This window comes from Cervus canadensis, chromosome 24 (genome assembly GCF_019320065.1).
Source record: "Cervus canadensis isolate Bull #8, Minnesota chromosome 24, ASM1932006v1, whole genome shotgun sequence".
NCBI classification, from domain to species: domain Eukaryota; kingdom Metazoa; phylum Chordata; class Mammalia; order Artiodactyla; family Cervidae; genus Cervus; species Cervus canadensis.
In genome coordinates, this window is record NC_057409.1 from 10816107 (window position 1) to 10831663 (window position 15557).

Here is a 15557-nt window from a genome sequence, read left to right on the forward strand (position 1 = left end):
TGGGGGCAGGCAAGGGACAAGAGTTGCCGTATTTGATGTAGAATAGGTGGCAGGGTATTCATTTTTTGCCTCCAATGAGCAAGCCACAGAAAGAAAGCGGTGTTACTGGGAGTCAGGGGTGGCAGTACCAGTGGCTCCCCCTTAACTTTAGCCTCTGTCTTTCAGCCTGTTCTTCCAGTTAGTTTACTTGAGGTAGATGTGCTTTCTACTTGAGCCTAGCTAGCAGTTGTGATTATATGAGGATCTATGTAAACATTTACCTGACATGTTTGTCTTCTTTGAAAGTTGTTACCACTTGCAAAGCTGTAAATTCCCAAAAACCATCGTAAGATGCCATTTTTTTCCCCATGGAATTGAGAGTTTCACAGCAATTCTCAAGATTGTTTAGAATGATGGATTAGTCTGTGGTCTTTATATTTATTCCATCCTTCATCTGTGATACTTTTCACCTTAACTGCCTTTGGTCACTATGGGGTTGGCCAAAAAGCTCCTTCAGTTTTTCAGTGAAACTGAAAGACACATTTCTCATTTTCACGGAGAACTTTATTGAACAATACACTCACCATTTTGTTCCACTGCCTTCTGCTATTTTTCAGGCAACCTCATAATTCCATCTTCTCAAAACTTTTTATCTTTCAGAGCAAAGAACTTTTCCAAGTGCCTTTTACAGACTTCCAGGGAATTGAAATTTTTTTCCATTTAGAGAATTTTGTAAAGACTGGTATAAATGGACGTCCGGAAGGTGCAATGTCTAGATAAATCAGAACTTCCCAGCTAAGCTGTAACAGTTTTTGCCTAGTCATCAAAGAAACATGGTCTTGCGTTATTCTGATGGAAGATTGTGCGTTTTCTGTTGATTTAATTCCAGATGCTTTTCATCGAGTGCTACTTTCATTTGATCTGATTGGGAGCAGTATGTCATAGTTAATCATTTGGTTTTCTGGAAGGAGCTCATAATAGAGGACTCCCTGTCAATCTCATTATATACGCAGCATCACCTTCTTTGGAAAAAGACCAGCCTTCAGTGTGGTTACTGGTGGTTCATTTCACTTGCCCCACGATCTCTTCCATTCTACATTATTGTGCAGTATTCACTTTTCATCACCCCTCCTCATTTTTAAAAAGGGAACATTTTCATTACATTTAAGTGGATGATCACATGCCGAAATACAATCAAGAAGGTTTTTTGGTTTGTTTGTTTAACTTCTGTGGAACCCACGTGTCAAATTGATTGACATAATCAAGCTGGTGCAAATGACTTTTCAATGCTTAATTTGGATATTTTGAATATGTCAGGTGTCTTCCACCTGGTGTAGCATTGATTGTTCTCAAGTCACATCTCAATTGGATTTCTGTCAACTTAACTCGTCTACCTGACCTTGGAGCATCGTCCAAGGAGAAATCTCCAGCACAAAACTTCCCAAACCACTTTTGACACATTCAGTCAGTCACAGCACTTTCTACGATAGGCTGCACAAATCTCTTTTTGCGTTTCAGTTGCATTTTTACCTTTCTTGAAATAATTAAGCATAATATGTTAAAATATTGTTTTTTATTCCATCTTTAATATTAAAATGGCTACACAAAAATTCACCAATTCTGATTTTTTTTAATGCATACTGATTTAACAGCTGTCACAGTACAAGCCAACAAAATTGTTTCGAATGAAGTTAAAGACAATTGAGTGCTACTACAGCCATCTTACGGAGAAGACCTAATGAACTTTTTGTTCAACTTAGGTGCTATGAACAAAGCTTAAAGTTGAGGAATGCTGTTTCCTCCATTGTACTGAAGGTTAATGAATACCTTTTGCATATCCACTGTGCGCTAAGTTGTGCCAAGCACTGAGGGTTTCAGTATAAATACATCATGGTTCCTGCTCAGTAGAGAAGTCTGAAGATCGTTGCAGTTTGTTTTTTGTTGTAGTTGTTCATTTGCTAAATTGTTTCTCGTTCTTTGCAGCCTCATGGACTGCAGTGTGCCAGGCTTCCCTGTCCTTCACTACCTCCTGGAATTTTTTGCTCAAACTATGTCCATTGAGTTGGTAAAACCATCCAGCCATCTCATCCTCTGTCAACCCCTTTTCCTCCGGCCCTCAGTCTTTCCCAGCATCAGGGTCTTTTCCATTGAGTCAGCTCTTCACGTCAGGTGGCCAAAGTATTGGAGTCAGCTTCAGCATCAGTCCTTCCAATGAATATTCAGGGTTGATTTCCTTTAGGATTGACTGGTTTGATCTCCCTGCTATCCAAGGGACTCTCAATAGTCTTCTTCAGCACCACACTTAGAAAGCATCAACTCTTTGGCACTCAGCCTTCTTTATGGTCTAATTCTCACATCCATACATGACTACTGGAAAAACCATAGCTTTGACTATACAGACCTTTGTTGGCAAATTTAGGGTGATATATCTGGCATGATCAGTCATGGTTGTCTCTTTACTCTTCCAGTGTTATCTCTTGCTGCCTTGATATTTTTCTCACCTCTGTTATTTCTTCTATGACTAACTCAGATTTTAGAAGTCATTTAATTCACAATATTTTCTCTGATCACTCAGGAGAAAGTAGATACCTCCACGCCCACTAGTATGTGTTTGTGTAGCACCTAAGTACTTATCATGCTCTATTGTAGATCCTATTTCTTTGAACTGTAAGCACTTAAGGACAAAAACTGTTGTTTTTAGTTCCGACACATTTCTGGGCACATAATCAGTGATCGGTAAATCTTTGTTTGAATTCTGCTTGAGTAACTAAGAAGAGACTTGTAATAGTGGAAGCAACATTTGCACCAATTCTTAAAGGATGAGTAGGAGTTCCCTAAGTGGATAAGGAAAAGAAATTCCAAACTAAGGGAGAGGTTTATACAAATAGATGAGACAATGAAGTGTTTACAAGTAACTCGCAGGGCTTTCTAATTTCACATGGAATTTGAGATATATGTTATTGTAGGATGTTATCTCCTGTTCAGACTGATGTCTGAAGCTGAAACTCCAATACTTTGGCCACCTGATGTGAAGAGCTGACTCATTTGAAAAGACCCTGATGCTGGGAAAGATCGAAGGAGGGAGGAGAAGGGGACGACAGAGGATAACGTGGTTGGATGGTATCACTGACTCAATGGGCATGGGTTTGGGTAAACTCTGGGAGCTGGTGATGGACAGGGAGGCCTGGTGTGCTGTGGTTCATGGGGTTTCGAAGAGTCGGGCATGACTGAGCAACTGAACTGAACTGATCTCCTGTTCAGAGCCAGCCAGAGTAGATAGAGTTAGGTGGTGGAATAAAGAATAGAAAGCTTGGAGAAGGGAATGGCAATCCACTCCAGTATTCTTGCCGGGAGAATTCCATGGACAGTCTACGGGTGCACAGAGTCGGACACGACTGAGCTACTAACACAGTCCACAGATCTGTGCTAGGCACTGGGAGCATCGTGAAGGAAATGGACATTTAGAAAAAATAAATTAAAAAAAAAAAAAAAAAAGAATAGAAAGCTGCTCCCTCCCTCAATTATATACCCAGAAGTTGAAAATTAGTCTTTGATTTGAATATGTGTCTGTTTGAGCCGATAATTTCTCTTCGTGGACCTTTCTCAGAAGAAAGTGATTTTCTTCCCAACCTCTCACTAAAGTTCCTTCTTAAGACATCTCAAGGGAATTCCCTTGTGGTCCAGTGGCTAAGACTCTGTGCTCCTGATACAGGGGGGCTGGGTTCGATCCCTGGTTAGGGAACTAGATCCCACATGCCACAACTAAGACTCTATGCAGCCAAATAAATAAAAATAAATGTTTAAAAAAAAAAAAAAGACATCTCAAACTTAAGTGGTATGCTGAATTAAGCTGAGGGAAATGTGATTGAAATAGTGAAGAGCTCACTCTCCTAGGTAATCTAGTTTATACTGATACTTCAGCATAAAAGTACATTTATATGGAAGCATTACACTTTTTTGATTGATCTTGTAAACTGTTGAAAATATAAAGCATGTCGTCACATTATTGTCTGATGTGCTAGCCAACAGGAATCGAACCTGTTGTAAACGTCACTGAAGGTTTTGAGTGCTCACCCTTGTTTGCTTAGAAACAGTTCTTCAATAAAGTGAGACTGGTTAGAGGGCTTCAGTTTCTCTCTAAATCTAAGCTGTGGGGTTTCCCAGGTGGCTCAGTGGTAAAGAATCTGCCTGACAATGCAGGAGACACAGGTTCTATTTCCGGGTCAGGAAGATCCCCTGGAGGAGGAAATGGCACCCCACTCCCGTATTCTTGCCTGGGAAATCCCATGGGCAGAGGGACTGAGGGCGACAGACCATGGGGCTGCAAAGACTTGGACACGACTGAGTGACCGCACGCACGCACACACACACACACACACACACACACACACACACACAAATCTAAACTGCAGCTTAGATTCCTTTGCATATTAAACTTCATAAGGCCTCTTTTGCTCTTTCCCTAAATAAAATCGGAAGAGATTCACAAATTTAAATCAACCACTTGCCCCATTCCTTGAGGCAATAATCTGTGGAAGAAAAGTATTCTAAAAGAAAGTATCCTATTAAGTAAGTAACTGTTAGTCGCTCAGTCGTACCCGACTCTTTGGGACCCCGTGGACTGCAGCGCTCCAGGCTCCTCTGTCCATGAGATTTTCCATGCAAGGATACTGGAGTGGGTTGCTATTTCCTTCTCCAGGGGATCTTCCCAACCCAGGGATCGAACCCAGGTCTCCTGCACTGCAGGCAGATTCTTTACCAACTGAGCTACAAGGGAAGCTTATTAGGTGACTCTTAAGAGAGAGTTGTCTACTTCTTACAAAGTTGAAGTGAGAGTTGCCTTTGCATATCTAAAATATAACCCATGGAAAACTAGAATGAACTCCAGGCCTAATTGTTAAATTTTAAAGCCATCAGGGGGCCAATATCTTCCCCTTTCCCCACTTGTCTACTTCTGTTGTTACAGAGTAAATATTGAAGACTCTCTAGCTATCTAGGGATTAAGACTTTGCTTTCCAATGCAGGGGGTACAGGTTTGATCCCTGGTCAGGGAGCTGGGATCCCACATGCCTCACCACCACAAAACCAAAGCATAAAATATTGTAACAAATTCAATAAAGACTTTAAAAATGGTCTACATCAAAAAAAAATCTTAAAAAAAGAACATAAATATTGATTGTTAGAATGAAACTGAGACATGCTGGTTAGGGAACATTTGTTGGTTTGGTATATCAGTTCAGTACAGTCGCTCAGTTGTGTCCAATTCTTTGCAACACCACGGACTGCAGCAGGCCAGGCTTCCCTGTCCATCACCAACTCCTGGAGCTTGCTCAAACTCATGTCCATTGAGTCAGGGATGCCATCCAACCATCTCATCCTCTGTGGTCCCCTTCTCCTCCTGCCTTCAATCTTTCCCAGAATCAGGATCTTTTCTAGTGAGTCAGTTCTTCCCATCAGGTGGCCAAAGTATTGGAGTTTCAGCTATAGCATCAGTCCTGCCAATGAATATTCAGGGTTGATTTCCTTTAGGATTGACTGGTTTGATCTTGCAGTCCAAGGGACTCTCAAGAGTGTTCTCCAACACCACAGTTCAAAAACATCAATTCTTTGGTGCTCAGCTTTCTTTATGGTCCAACTCTCATATCCATACGTAACTACTGGAAAAACCATACCGTAGCTTTGACTAGACGGACCTTTGTCGGCAAAGTAATGTCTCTGCTTTTTAATATGCTGTCTAGGTTTTTCATAGCTTTCCTCCCAAGGAGCAAGCGTCTTTTAATTTCATGGCTGCAGTCACCATCCACAATGATTTTGGAGACCAAGAAAATAAAAGTCTGTCACTGCTTCCGTTGTTTGCCCATCTATTTGCCATGAAATAATGGGACCAGATGTCATGATCTTTACTTTCTGAATGTTGAGTTTTAAGCCAGCTTTTTCACTCTCCTCTTTCACTTTCATCGATAGGCTCTTTAGTTCTTCTTTGCTTTCTGCCTTAAGGGTGGTATCATCTGCATATCTGAGGTTATTGATATTTCTCCCAGCAATCTTGATTCCACTTTGTGCTTCATCCAGCCCAGCATTTCACATGATGTACTCTGCATATAAGTTAAATAAGCAGGGTGACAATATACAGCTTTGACGTACTCCTTTCCCAGTCTGGTTTGGTACATAGGTGACAGAATTAGAATTTCTGAGAGATTTGTCATTGTTGTAGAGTATGGACTTCCTTGGGAAATGATTCTATCTTTAGGAAATATATCCTTAGCCATTTTTACAAGAACCAAAGTGAGTCCTGGAGTTAGAATCAGGAGACTTGGGTTTTAGTGCTGTCTCCAAGCAAAGCGTTTAACCTCCTGAAACTTCAGTCCTTCTTTTATAAAGAGTAGGAGACTGAGCCAGATGATCACTAAGATTCTTTATTGAATCTTTGAGTTTACTGTGCATGTATGCTCAGTCACTCAGTCATGTCTGACCCTCGGCGACCCCATGGACTGTAGCCCTCCAGTCTCCTCTATCCATGGGGTTATCCTGGCAAGAATACTGGAGTGGGTTGCCATTTCCTCCTCTAGAAGATCTTCCCAACCCAGGAATCGAATCCAAGTCTCCTGCAGCTCCAGCACTGGCAGGCAGATTCTTGATCTCTGAGCCATCTTGGAGGCCTTGGGTTTATTACTATTTTCAAATACCCAAGATTAGCAGTGAGCCAAGTCAAGCTGGGCATTTAAATTTGGCAGATGGTAAACAGTAGCCATATGAGGTGAGGATCCTTAAATCTATCTGTTTTACTCTTTTTTAAAAAATTTATTTTTGGCTATGCTGGGTTTTCATTGCTGCATACAGGCTTTCTCTAGTTGGGGTGGGTGAGGGCTACTCTTCCTGAGTGCGTGGCTCCTCACTGGGGCAGCTTCTCTTGTGGAGCCCTAGAGCGCAAGCTCAGTATTTGCAGCCTGTGGCATGTGAGATCTTCCCTGACCCAGGGATTGAACCCATGTCCCCTGCGTTGCAGGCAGATTCTTAATCACTGGACCATTTGGAAACTCCCTGTCTATTCTATTCGTGTATGGTTCTGTCAGCATGAACTGGATTCTGTAGTAGAGTTTCCGGGCTGTGTGTGTCTGTGTATGTGTGTGTGTGTGTGTTTCATGTGCCTGGTTTGAACTAATTCATGATAATCCACGCATCTGGGTTATTCCATCTGCTTAATGTTTCTGTGCACCAACCCTGCTTGTGTTCAGATTTCCTCCTTGGCCTGCTTCTTCCAGTTTGCTCTCTGGATTCATGGTACAGAAATGTCATCCTCTTCCGTTTCTGACTAGCCTTTTGGTAATGGCTGGGTTTTCTGACTTGTACTTTGGCTGGCTCTTCCTGACCTAAGCTCTCCTTTTTGGCTTGTTTTTTCACTATAACAACAATGATGAGTATTGCTTGCATTTATTGAGAGCTTTCCATGAGCCAGGCACATTATAAAGTGCTTTATTTCTGTTTATGTCATATAATCCTCATTACTGCCTTGTACTGCTAAGTATTGTTATGCCCACTTTACAGATTAGGTAACTGAGGCCCAGGGAGATGAAGTAACTTGCCTAGTGTTCACAGCTAGTAATAGAGCTGGAATTAAAATGTTAATCTGCCTCCAAAGCTCATCTTCTTAAACTATATGCTGTGTTGTCTTCATGATGATGATGGTAACTATGATACGTTGAGCGTCTGCTAGGTGCTGGGGAATGTTTTTCCCACCTTTGCTTCCGCATTTTGTGATAGTCAGAGGTGCTATTGCACATGGTGTGCTTTTAGGCTAATAAATGTAAGGGCCAGCTTTGAAGGTATTTGACATTCTTATGTTGGAGCATTCTTTCAATGTAAAATTACAATGTATTTTTCCTTTTATTCTTTCCAGTTTTAATGGTCAATATCATAATTTTTTTACTACTATTACTAACAACTGATTTTTGTCCAAGTGTACACATTTTTTCTTACTGGTGCCTTAGCACTGTCATTTTCTTATTCCTTGGTGGTGGTGTAGTCACTGAGTTGTGTCCAACTCTTGCAGCCCCAGGGACTGTAGTCTGCCAGACTCCTCTATTCATGGGATTATCCAGGCAAGAATACTGGAGTGGGTTGTCATATCCTCCAGGAGATCTTCTCTAACCCAGGAATCAAACCCAGGTCTCCGGCATTGCAGGCAGATTCTTTTACTGATTGAGCTACGAAGGCAGCCTCTTATTCCTTACCTTTGCTATTTAATCAAAAGCAGATAATGGAAGGAATTTCTTCAAGGTCCAGTGGTTTAGACACCACATTTCCACTACAGGGGGCACAGGTTCAATCCCTGGTGGGGGGACTAAGATCCTCATGCTGCGAAGCATGGCCACAAAATTTAAAAAAAAAAAAAAACACACAGATAATAGAGATAAGATAATGGGGAAAGAAGAGCAGTGCTAGTGAAAGGCAAGGGGAAAATCCAGATACTAGAAATCTTCCTGGAATCTGAGTTTGCAGAACAAAGATTTAAACTAAAAGCTCAGTTTCAGGGGTAGCTGTCTTTTGTTAAAGGAATATTAGGGCTTTGACAAACACAGGATTCGACCTCACTAGCTTTAGTATTCTTATCTGATAATAAGGTAAATAATATATTCTTCACAATTCCTGTTTAGTTTTGGTGATAATTAAACAATATAGACAGTGTAAAGCTCCTTAATATAGTGCTCAAAATTATTAGTTCCCCCTTTACCATCAGATGTTAAATTCATTAAGTTGTATCCTTAATATTTATGTATTTGGCTGTATATAAATTAGTTATATCTGAATAAAAGAAAAATCAGCATGCAGGCTGACCCTTCCATTGCTGCCTATGGTGATTGTCGCAGCATGCAGGGCTCAGTTCAGTTCAGTTCAGTCACTCAGTCATGTCTGACTCTTTGCAACTCCATGGACTGCAGCTCGCCAGGCATCCCTGTCCATCACTGACTTCCAGAGCTTACTCAAACTCACGTCCATCGAGTCAGTGATGCCATCCAACCATCTCGTCCTCTGTCGTCCCCTTCTCCTCCCACCTTCACTCTTTCCCAGCATCAGGGTCTTTTCAAATGAGTCAGTTCTTCGCACCAGATGGCCAAAGTATTGGAGTTTCAGCTTCAGCATCAGTCCTTCCAATGAACACCCAGGACTGATTTCCTTTCCCATGGACTGGTTGGATCTTCTTGCAGTCCAAGGGACTCTCAAGAGTCTTCTCCAACACCACAGTTCAAAAGCATCAATTCTTCGGCACTCAGCTTTCTTTATAGTCCAGTGCTCACATCCATACATGACAACTGGAAAAACCATAGTTTTGACTAGACAGACCTTTGTTGGCAAAGTAATGTTTCTGCCTTTTCCTATGCTGTCTAGGTTTTTCATAGCTTTTTTCCCAAAGAGCAAAGCATCTTTTAATTTCATGGCTGCAGTCACCATCCACAGTAATTTTGGAGCCCAGGAAAGTAAAGTCTGTCACTGTTTCCATTGTTTCCCCATCTATTTGTCATGAAGCGATGGGGCTGGATGCCATGATCTTAGTTTTCTGAATGTTGAGTTATAAGCCAGCTTTTTCACTCTCCTCTTTCACTTTCATCAAGAGGCTCTTTAGTTCTTCTTCACTTTCTGCCTTAAGGGTGGTGACATCTGCATATCTGAGGTTATTGGTATTTCTCCCAGCAAGCTTGATTCCTCAAGATTATTATTGAACTTAAGCAGAAAGAGAAGTACTACAAGTTGTTGTTGTTCCATTGCTAAGTCATGTCTGACTCTTTTGTGACCCCATGGACTTTAAGCCCTCCAGGCTCCTCTATCCGTAGGATTTCCCAGGCAAGAATACTGGAGTGAGTTGCCTTCTCCAAGAGATCTTCTCAACCCAGAGATCAAACCCACATCTTCTGCATTGACAGGTGGATTCTTTACCATTGAGTCACTAGGGAAACCTGAAGTATTATGTAATATCTTAGAAATGTTTATTTCAATTTTACTATTTTAGTAAGCCAGATTTTTCAGATATATTTCTTTTTATTTTTAGAAAAAGTCTATTTAGTTCTAAAGTATTGTTCCTAATGTTATTAATTCCCAGTACACAAATCTCATTCTTCTCTGAGTATGCTCTCACAGGTAGGAAATACAGTTTTAGGGCAAGCAGTGAAGAGTCAGAATGGTCTGATTTTGAGGCAAGCCTGTGTCTAGAACACACCTTTGAGTGGACTTCTGCTCCCATCAGCCTGCTTATGCATAACCCTGATGTTTTTTGTGTGATTAAATTAAAATTAAATTAAAGTCTTTGGTAGTCTCGCTTTGTTACTGGGAGTCTGGGACGTTGTAAGCCAGCTCAGTGTCAGGAAAAGTAGGTGTGGACTTTCAGGGCTGTGCCTCTCCGCAACCAGAATGTGGTTGACAGTCTCCGCCCCTTCCTGCCCTGGAGCTCTTCACAGTGTGCACTCTGGAATGACAGGCATTCCTGCGTGGAGAGAGCCAGCGCGAAGGCATATTTGTGAGAACCACCAGTGCCTGGCCCGGGCGGGATACAGGGAACCAGAAACTCCCACAGATTAACTGCCCTGGTGGCGTGTCCGTGTCCTGATGTCTGGCGGTGACACTGAGAGAGGAGTGCACGACCCCTCCTTATGTGGATTTATCATTTAAGAAAAGTTTGCTTTGGTCCGGGACAATTTGCTGTTGTGAGACACATCAGACAACATAATCATGGGGCAAGCTGACATCTCCAGACCGGTAAATCCAGATGGAGCTGGTGAGTAATAGAAGGCAACGAAACAAAATCTTGACAGAGGCAAGGCAGATTTACAGGTGAAGTTGAATATTTTATAGGAATTTGAATGTGAGGATTTTGATGTTTTTAACTTTAGGATGTTTAATCACTTTGTGAAGAGTAAATGAAGAAATATAAGTTAATTTTTCATTCAGTTATATTAATTTACAAGTCATAGTTTTGTTTTACTGGATCCTTTTGGACTTTTAAGATAATATTGCTAGTAAACCATCTGTTAATTTCTTACCCTTGCAGAAAATAAGTGCTCCAGGAACTCGTGGTGTTTAGAAGTCAGTGGTGTTTTACTGCTGTTTTACAGGACTTGAACTGTTGATATATACATGTGGTATAGAACTAGAATTGTTGACTTCTATAAACAGGACATGTTTTGTTTTGGTTTGATTTGTTTTTTTGGCCGTGGCATGAGGGATCTTAGTTCCCGAACCAGTTCCACTATGCCCCCTACAGTGGAAGCACAGAATCCTAACCACTGGACTGCCGGGGAATTCCCAACAGGACAATTTTTAAGATTTGAGTTAATTTTTTAGACTCAGTTGTACATTTTCAAATAAGTCTCAGGCTTCTTCCATTGTGCTGGTGTTTCCGTTTCTCATAAGGCAACACTTGGTGTAAACATTTCTGAAGTCAGTGCTATGCATTTGAAGTGTTATTGTCTCAGAAATAGCTGGAGACCAGGCTGATTATTGTAAGTATAGCCAGAGTTTCAAAGAATATAAGTGAAATGGAAGTTCAGTGTCACTGAGACTCATATTCCTAACATTGTGGGGTTTTGTATAAGATGAAGATGGAAAGGTGGAAAAGATAGATTTAAGTGGATATTCATTAAAGGGTTGTTAAATATAAACAGAGTGGGGAAAAACCTGTGAATCATTTCTTGACATTATACTTTTTTTAAAAAAGGTTTATACCTTCTTATACCTTCTCTTTGATTTATGAAGCACCATAAAATATGTTCAGTCCCAGACTACTTTTTTTTTCCCCGGAAATAAAAAATGTTAGTGATTTTAAAGAAAGCCATGAAGTGTGGGAACACAGGTAACAGTCCCAAATGTGTCGTGTGATTTAATGTAATTTCATTTGTAGAGGTGTATTTTCCCCTGAGAACTTGCCAGACGAAATTCCTACAAAGTAATTTTCATGTTTTATTGAAACTTGGGCATGTCAATTGCAAAGTAAGCCATTCAGCCACAGATTTTTAGAACTGAAATCAGAACTTGACTGACTTTACTTTGCTCACCAGGGCTGAGTCCATATCAATTCAGTAGCTCACTTTTTTTTCTTAAAGAAATATTTTATAGGTAGAAAAGGGTATAGAGGAAAATATAAAGGACCCTCTGGGGCTTCTACTTATCTTAAGAGATGAAATTAAAAATGGAGATATTTCCCTCCCATCCCCTCTTCTATGCCCACATTCCCTTATGATAGCATTTTGCTTCTTTGCTCCCAGAGGTAACCACTCACCAGAATTTAGTCAATTCCCTTTTGGGCCTCTAAATTTTCCTGTGGTTTCTACTACAAAGATAGTTCTTTGTTAATAAGTCAGGATATAAATCATGCTAGGCATTTATCTATGAGATGGAAATGAAAAGTCTTTGAAAAGCAAGAAATGGGTAAGCAGATGCAACTTACTAATGAGTGGTGATATTTATGCAGAATGCCCATTTAACATCTACTACTAAACAAAAAATTTCATCTCAATAGATAAAATTTGTAATCTTTTCTGCCTATAAGAAAAGTAGGACTCATCACTCATCATTCATCAGTTTTTCTGCCTACCAACAACCCTAATAAAAGATTTCTGAAGTAGAGATTTCCCTGATGGCCTAGTGGTTACAATTCTGGGTTTTCACTGCTATGATCTGGGTTTAATTCCTGGTTCTTGAACTGAGATCCTACAAGACGCACAGTGTAGCCGGGAAAAAAAAGACCTATGAAGAAGAAATAGAGATCACTCGTTACCTAACTAAGGCTTTTATATTCTGAGTTTAATTTTTGGATTTTATTTCCTATTATCTATGCAGTTCAAAGGTAACAATAAGCTATTTTCATGGACAGACTTCATTTTATCATTTATAATTTGGGATGTATTAAATTTGAGCAAATCAGGACCAGGTGTTGACGGCTCAACATTGATGACTTTGAGAACTATACCATTACTATAAAGTCTTTTACCAAATATAACAGTTTCTTCATGAAATTTTAAAAGCATTTCAATGGGTAGGTGTCTGGTAAGAATATTTTACCAGATTCTTTGGAAAGATAAATGTAGAAAGTAAATTAAGACCTAAGTCGTTCGTTCAAAGTTCTCGGCCTGTAATATAGAAGTTAGTTTTGAGCTTCAAACTTGATGGTACTGGGTTTGGCAAGCCAAGTGATGCAAAAATAAATGAATGAATGTATTGATTTCTTATTATTTTCAAGGCACTGTGAATGTGGCAGACTCTATGGGTATAATTCCTGTCTGTGCCTTTCAGAAGTTCACTTTCTAGTTAAGAATTTATAATACTGGGGCTTCCCTGGTGGCTCAGTGGTAAAGAATCTGCCTGCCAATGCAGGAAACACAGCTTCAGTCCCTGATCCAGGAAGATCCCACATTCCGCGGAGCAACCAAGCCTGTGCACCACATCTGTTGAGCCTGTGCTGTAGAGCCCAGGAGCTGCAGTTTCTGAAGCTGGAGCGCCTGGAGCCCCCGTGCTCCCCAACAAGAAAAGCCACCGCAGTGAGAAGCCCGAGTACCTCAAGTACCACAACGAGAGTAGCCCCTGCTTGCCGCAACTAGAGAAAAGCCTGCGCAGAAACAAAGACCCAGCACACCCAAAAACAAACAAATAAATACATTTTTAAAGAATGTAAAATATTAAAATTTTTACGTATTTTAAAATTTGTATAAGACGTATTCCATTTTTTAAGGTTATTAGACACCCATGGCTTATAATGGAAGTATCAAGGTGTTAACCAAGAAGCGTCTGCTTTCAAATAAATAATCTTTGCAGGAGAACTCATATGCAAATTTATGAGATGTTATGTAAAGTAAAAATAAGTATTTTTACTGTAGGTTCTTTCTAACAGGTGAGCCAATAGAGAATTTAAATGCAGAATAAGACTTTATGCTGTGGTGTCCATTCAAGGACATAAAGGAAATAGTTTTCCTCAGCAGTTTCTATTAAAAAAATCCTAAAATGAAATATATCTATAGGAGAGGTCTGTAGGTTTACTGAGATAGGGACTTCCCTGGCAGTCCAGTGGTTAAAACTCCATGTTCCCACAGTGGGAGGCACAGATTCGATCACTGATTGAGGAACTAAGATCCTGTAAGCCATGCTCTGACCAAAAATAAAAATTACTGAGATAAAACTTTCAAATAATACTCTGTAATTCTCAATGTAAAAGCTGTTTCTGTGTTCACTGGAATCCTTTACTATGTTATCATATTAAAACAAACAGCGAATTATCACATGTCCCTAAATTAGGAACAAAGAATTTTAATAAATTCTACCCAACCATTTAGTCTAGAATTTCCTTCTCTTTCTGCCTTTCCATTCCCCCGTCTAGCTCTTTTTTGTTTGGCCCCATCGTGTACCTCTCACTCACTAATCGCCCTCTTCCCCCTGCCACTTTTCCTTTGTATAAGGATCTGCTGCATCAAAAGATATTGTACTTTCATATTTTCTCTTTCCTTCATTCTGTTTCCATCAGTATTTGATTTATTTTGCTCTGAAATTTGTTGTTGTGGGTTCTTAGACATGAAAATAGGAGTGGTTTGGGGAAAGGTGCTTTAGAAATAATACTGTTATTTGGAAGCAATGTCAGTAAAGGGATTGGCGGATGAACAAATTTTAATATAGTTATATAACAATATTAACATGGAAATGAATAATAGATGGACTAATTAAAAATAAACTTCTTCACTTGAAAGAACACTTGGCACTACTTGGTCATCAGAATTATCAGACGTTTCTCATACCTATCTAGACCTAAAAATAAATGCTTCTAAGAAAGAAGGGAAAGGATTACTTTCTTCACGTGATGCAAGACTCAGGAGAAAGTGATAGGGGTCTGTCATGAATGCCTTAAAGGAGTTTCTGTTGTTATTGAATGTAGAATACCAATCAAAAATTATTTTCTGAATAGCCGATTGTCACAATAATGTATTCCTTCTTTCTACTTGCTGATTAATTTTGAGAGGTTTAAAGTTTTTTTCCATGAGAGAATATATTATCTGGCACCTCACTATAAAAACTTTCAACTTGCAACTTTTATCAAAAAATTACACACATCCAATTTGCCAGAGTAAAGCACCATAATTTCTTGGTGCAATTATGGTAAAAGAACTGTTTTCCTAGAGTTGGAATCTCAGACCTAATTGTACCTGCAGGTACAGAGAGAGGTACAGAAGAGAGCTGTCTTCTTGAGTGCTTTCCCAATTCTATTTCCCAAAGGTCAGAACGATGCAGTATTTCCAAGGGAAGTTATGGGCCTGTTGCAGACAAAGCCTGCTTTGTTCATTAGTGGCAGGTTTTGCTTTCTGTAATTTTGTTGCAGTTTTCTAAAACAGTTTTTTAAATCCAATAATAATCCTCTTTTTGAAGGCAAAAGCAAGTATAAGTACAAAAGTGTAAGTACCATAAATTAGTGTTCTCCATTTACAGAGTTCTAATGCTGTTAAAATGCTTGTATAAAAGCAAGATCTGTTTCAAGTTAGATGGGCATAAAAGGAAATTAAACAGAATCATGAGATTATAAAAGTAATTGGTCACAATATATGTGTAAA

General features: G+C 39.8%; 1 protein-coding gene across 6 annotated transcripts in view; it reads left to right on the forward strand.

The window, feature by feature from the left end:
• The window catches only part of PHACTR4 (phosphatase and actin regulator 4), a 99729-nt gene that overhangs the window by 45888 nt on the left and 38284 nt on the right, over window positions 1-15557 (forward strand). The window contains exon 1 of one of the 6 annotated variants that reach the window (XM_043445215.1): window positions 9886-10747. The exons of the other annotated variants lie outside the window; for them this stretch is intronic. Within the exon in view, the coding sequence (XP_043301150.1) occupies window positions 10702-10747 (46 nt within the window). The 5' untranslated portion in view covers window positions 9886-10701. Of the gene's footprint in view, window positions 1-9885; window positions 10748-15557 lie in introns of those variants that run through there. 6 annotated transcript variants of the gene reach the window in all.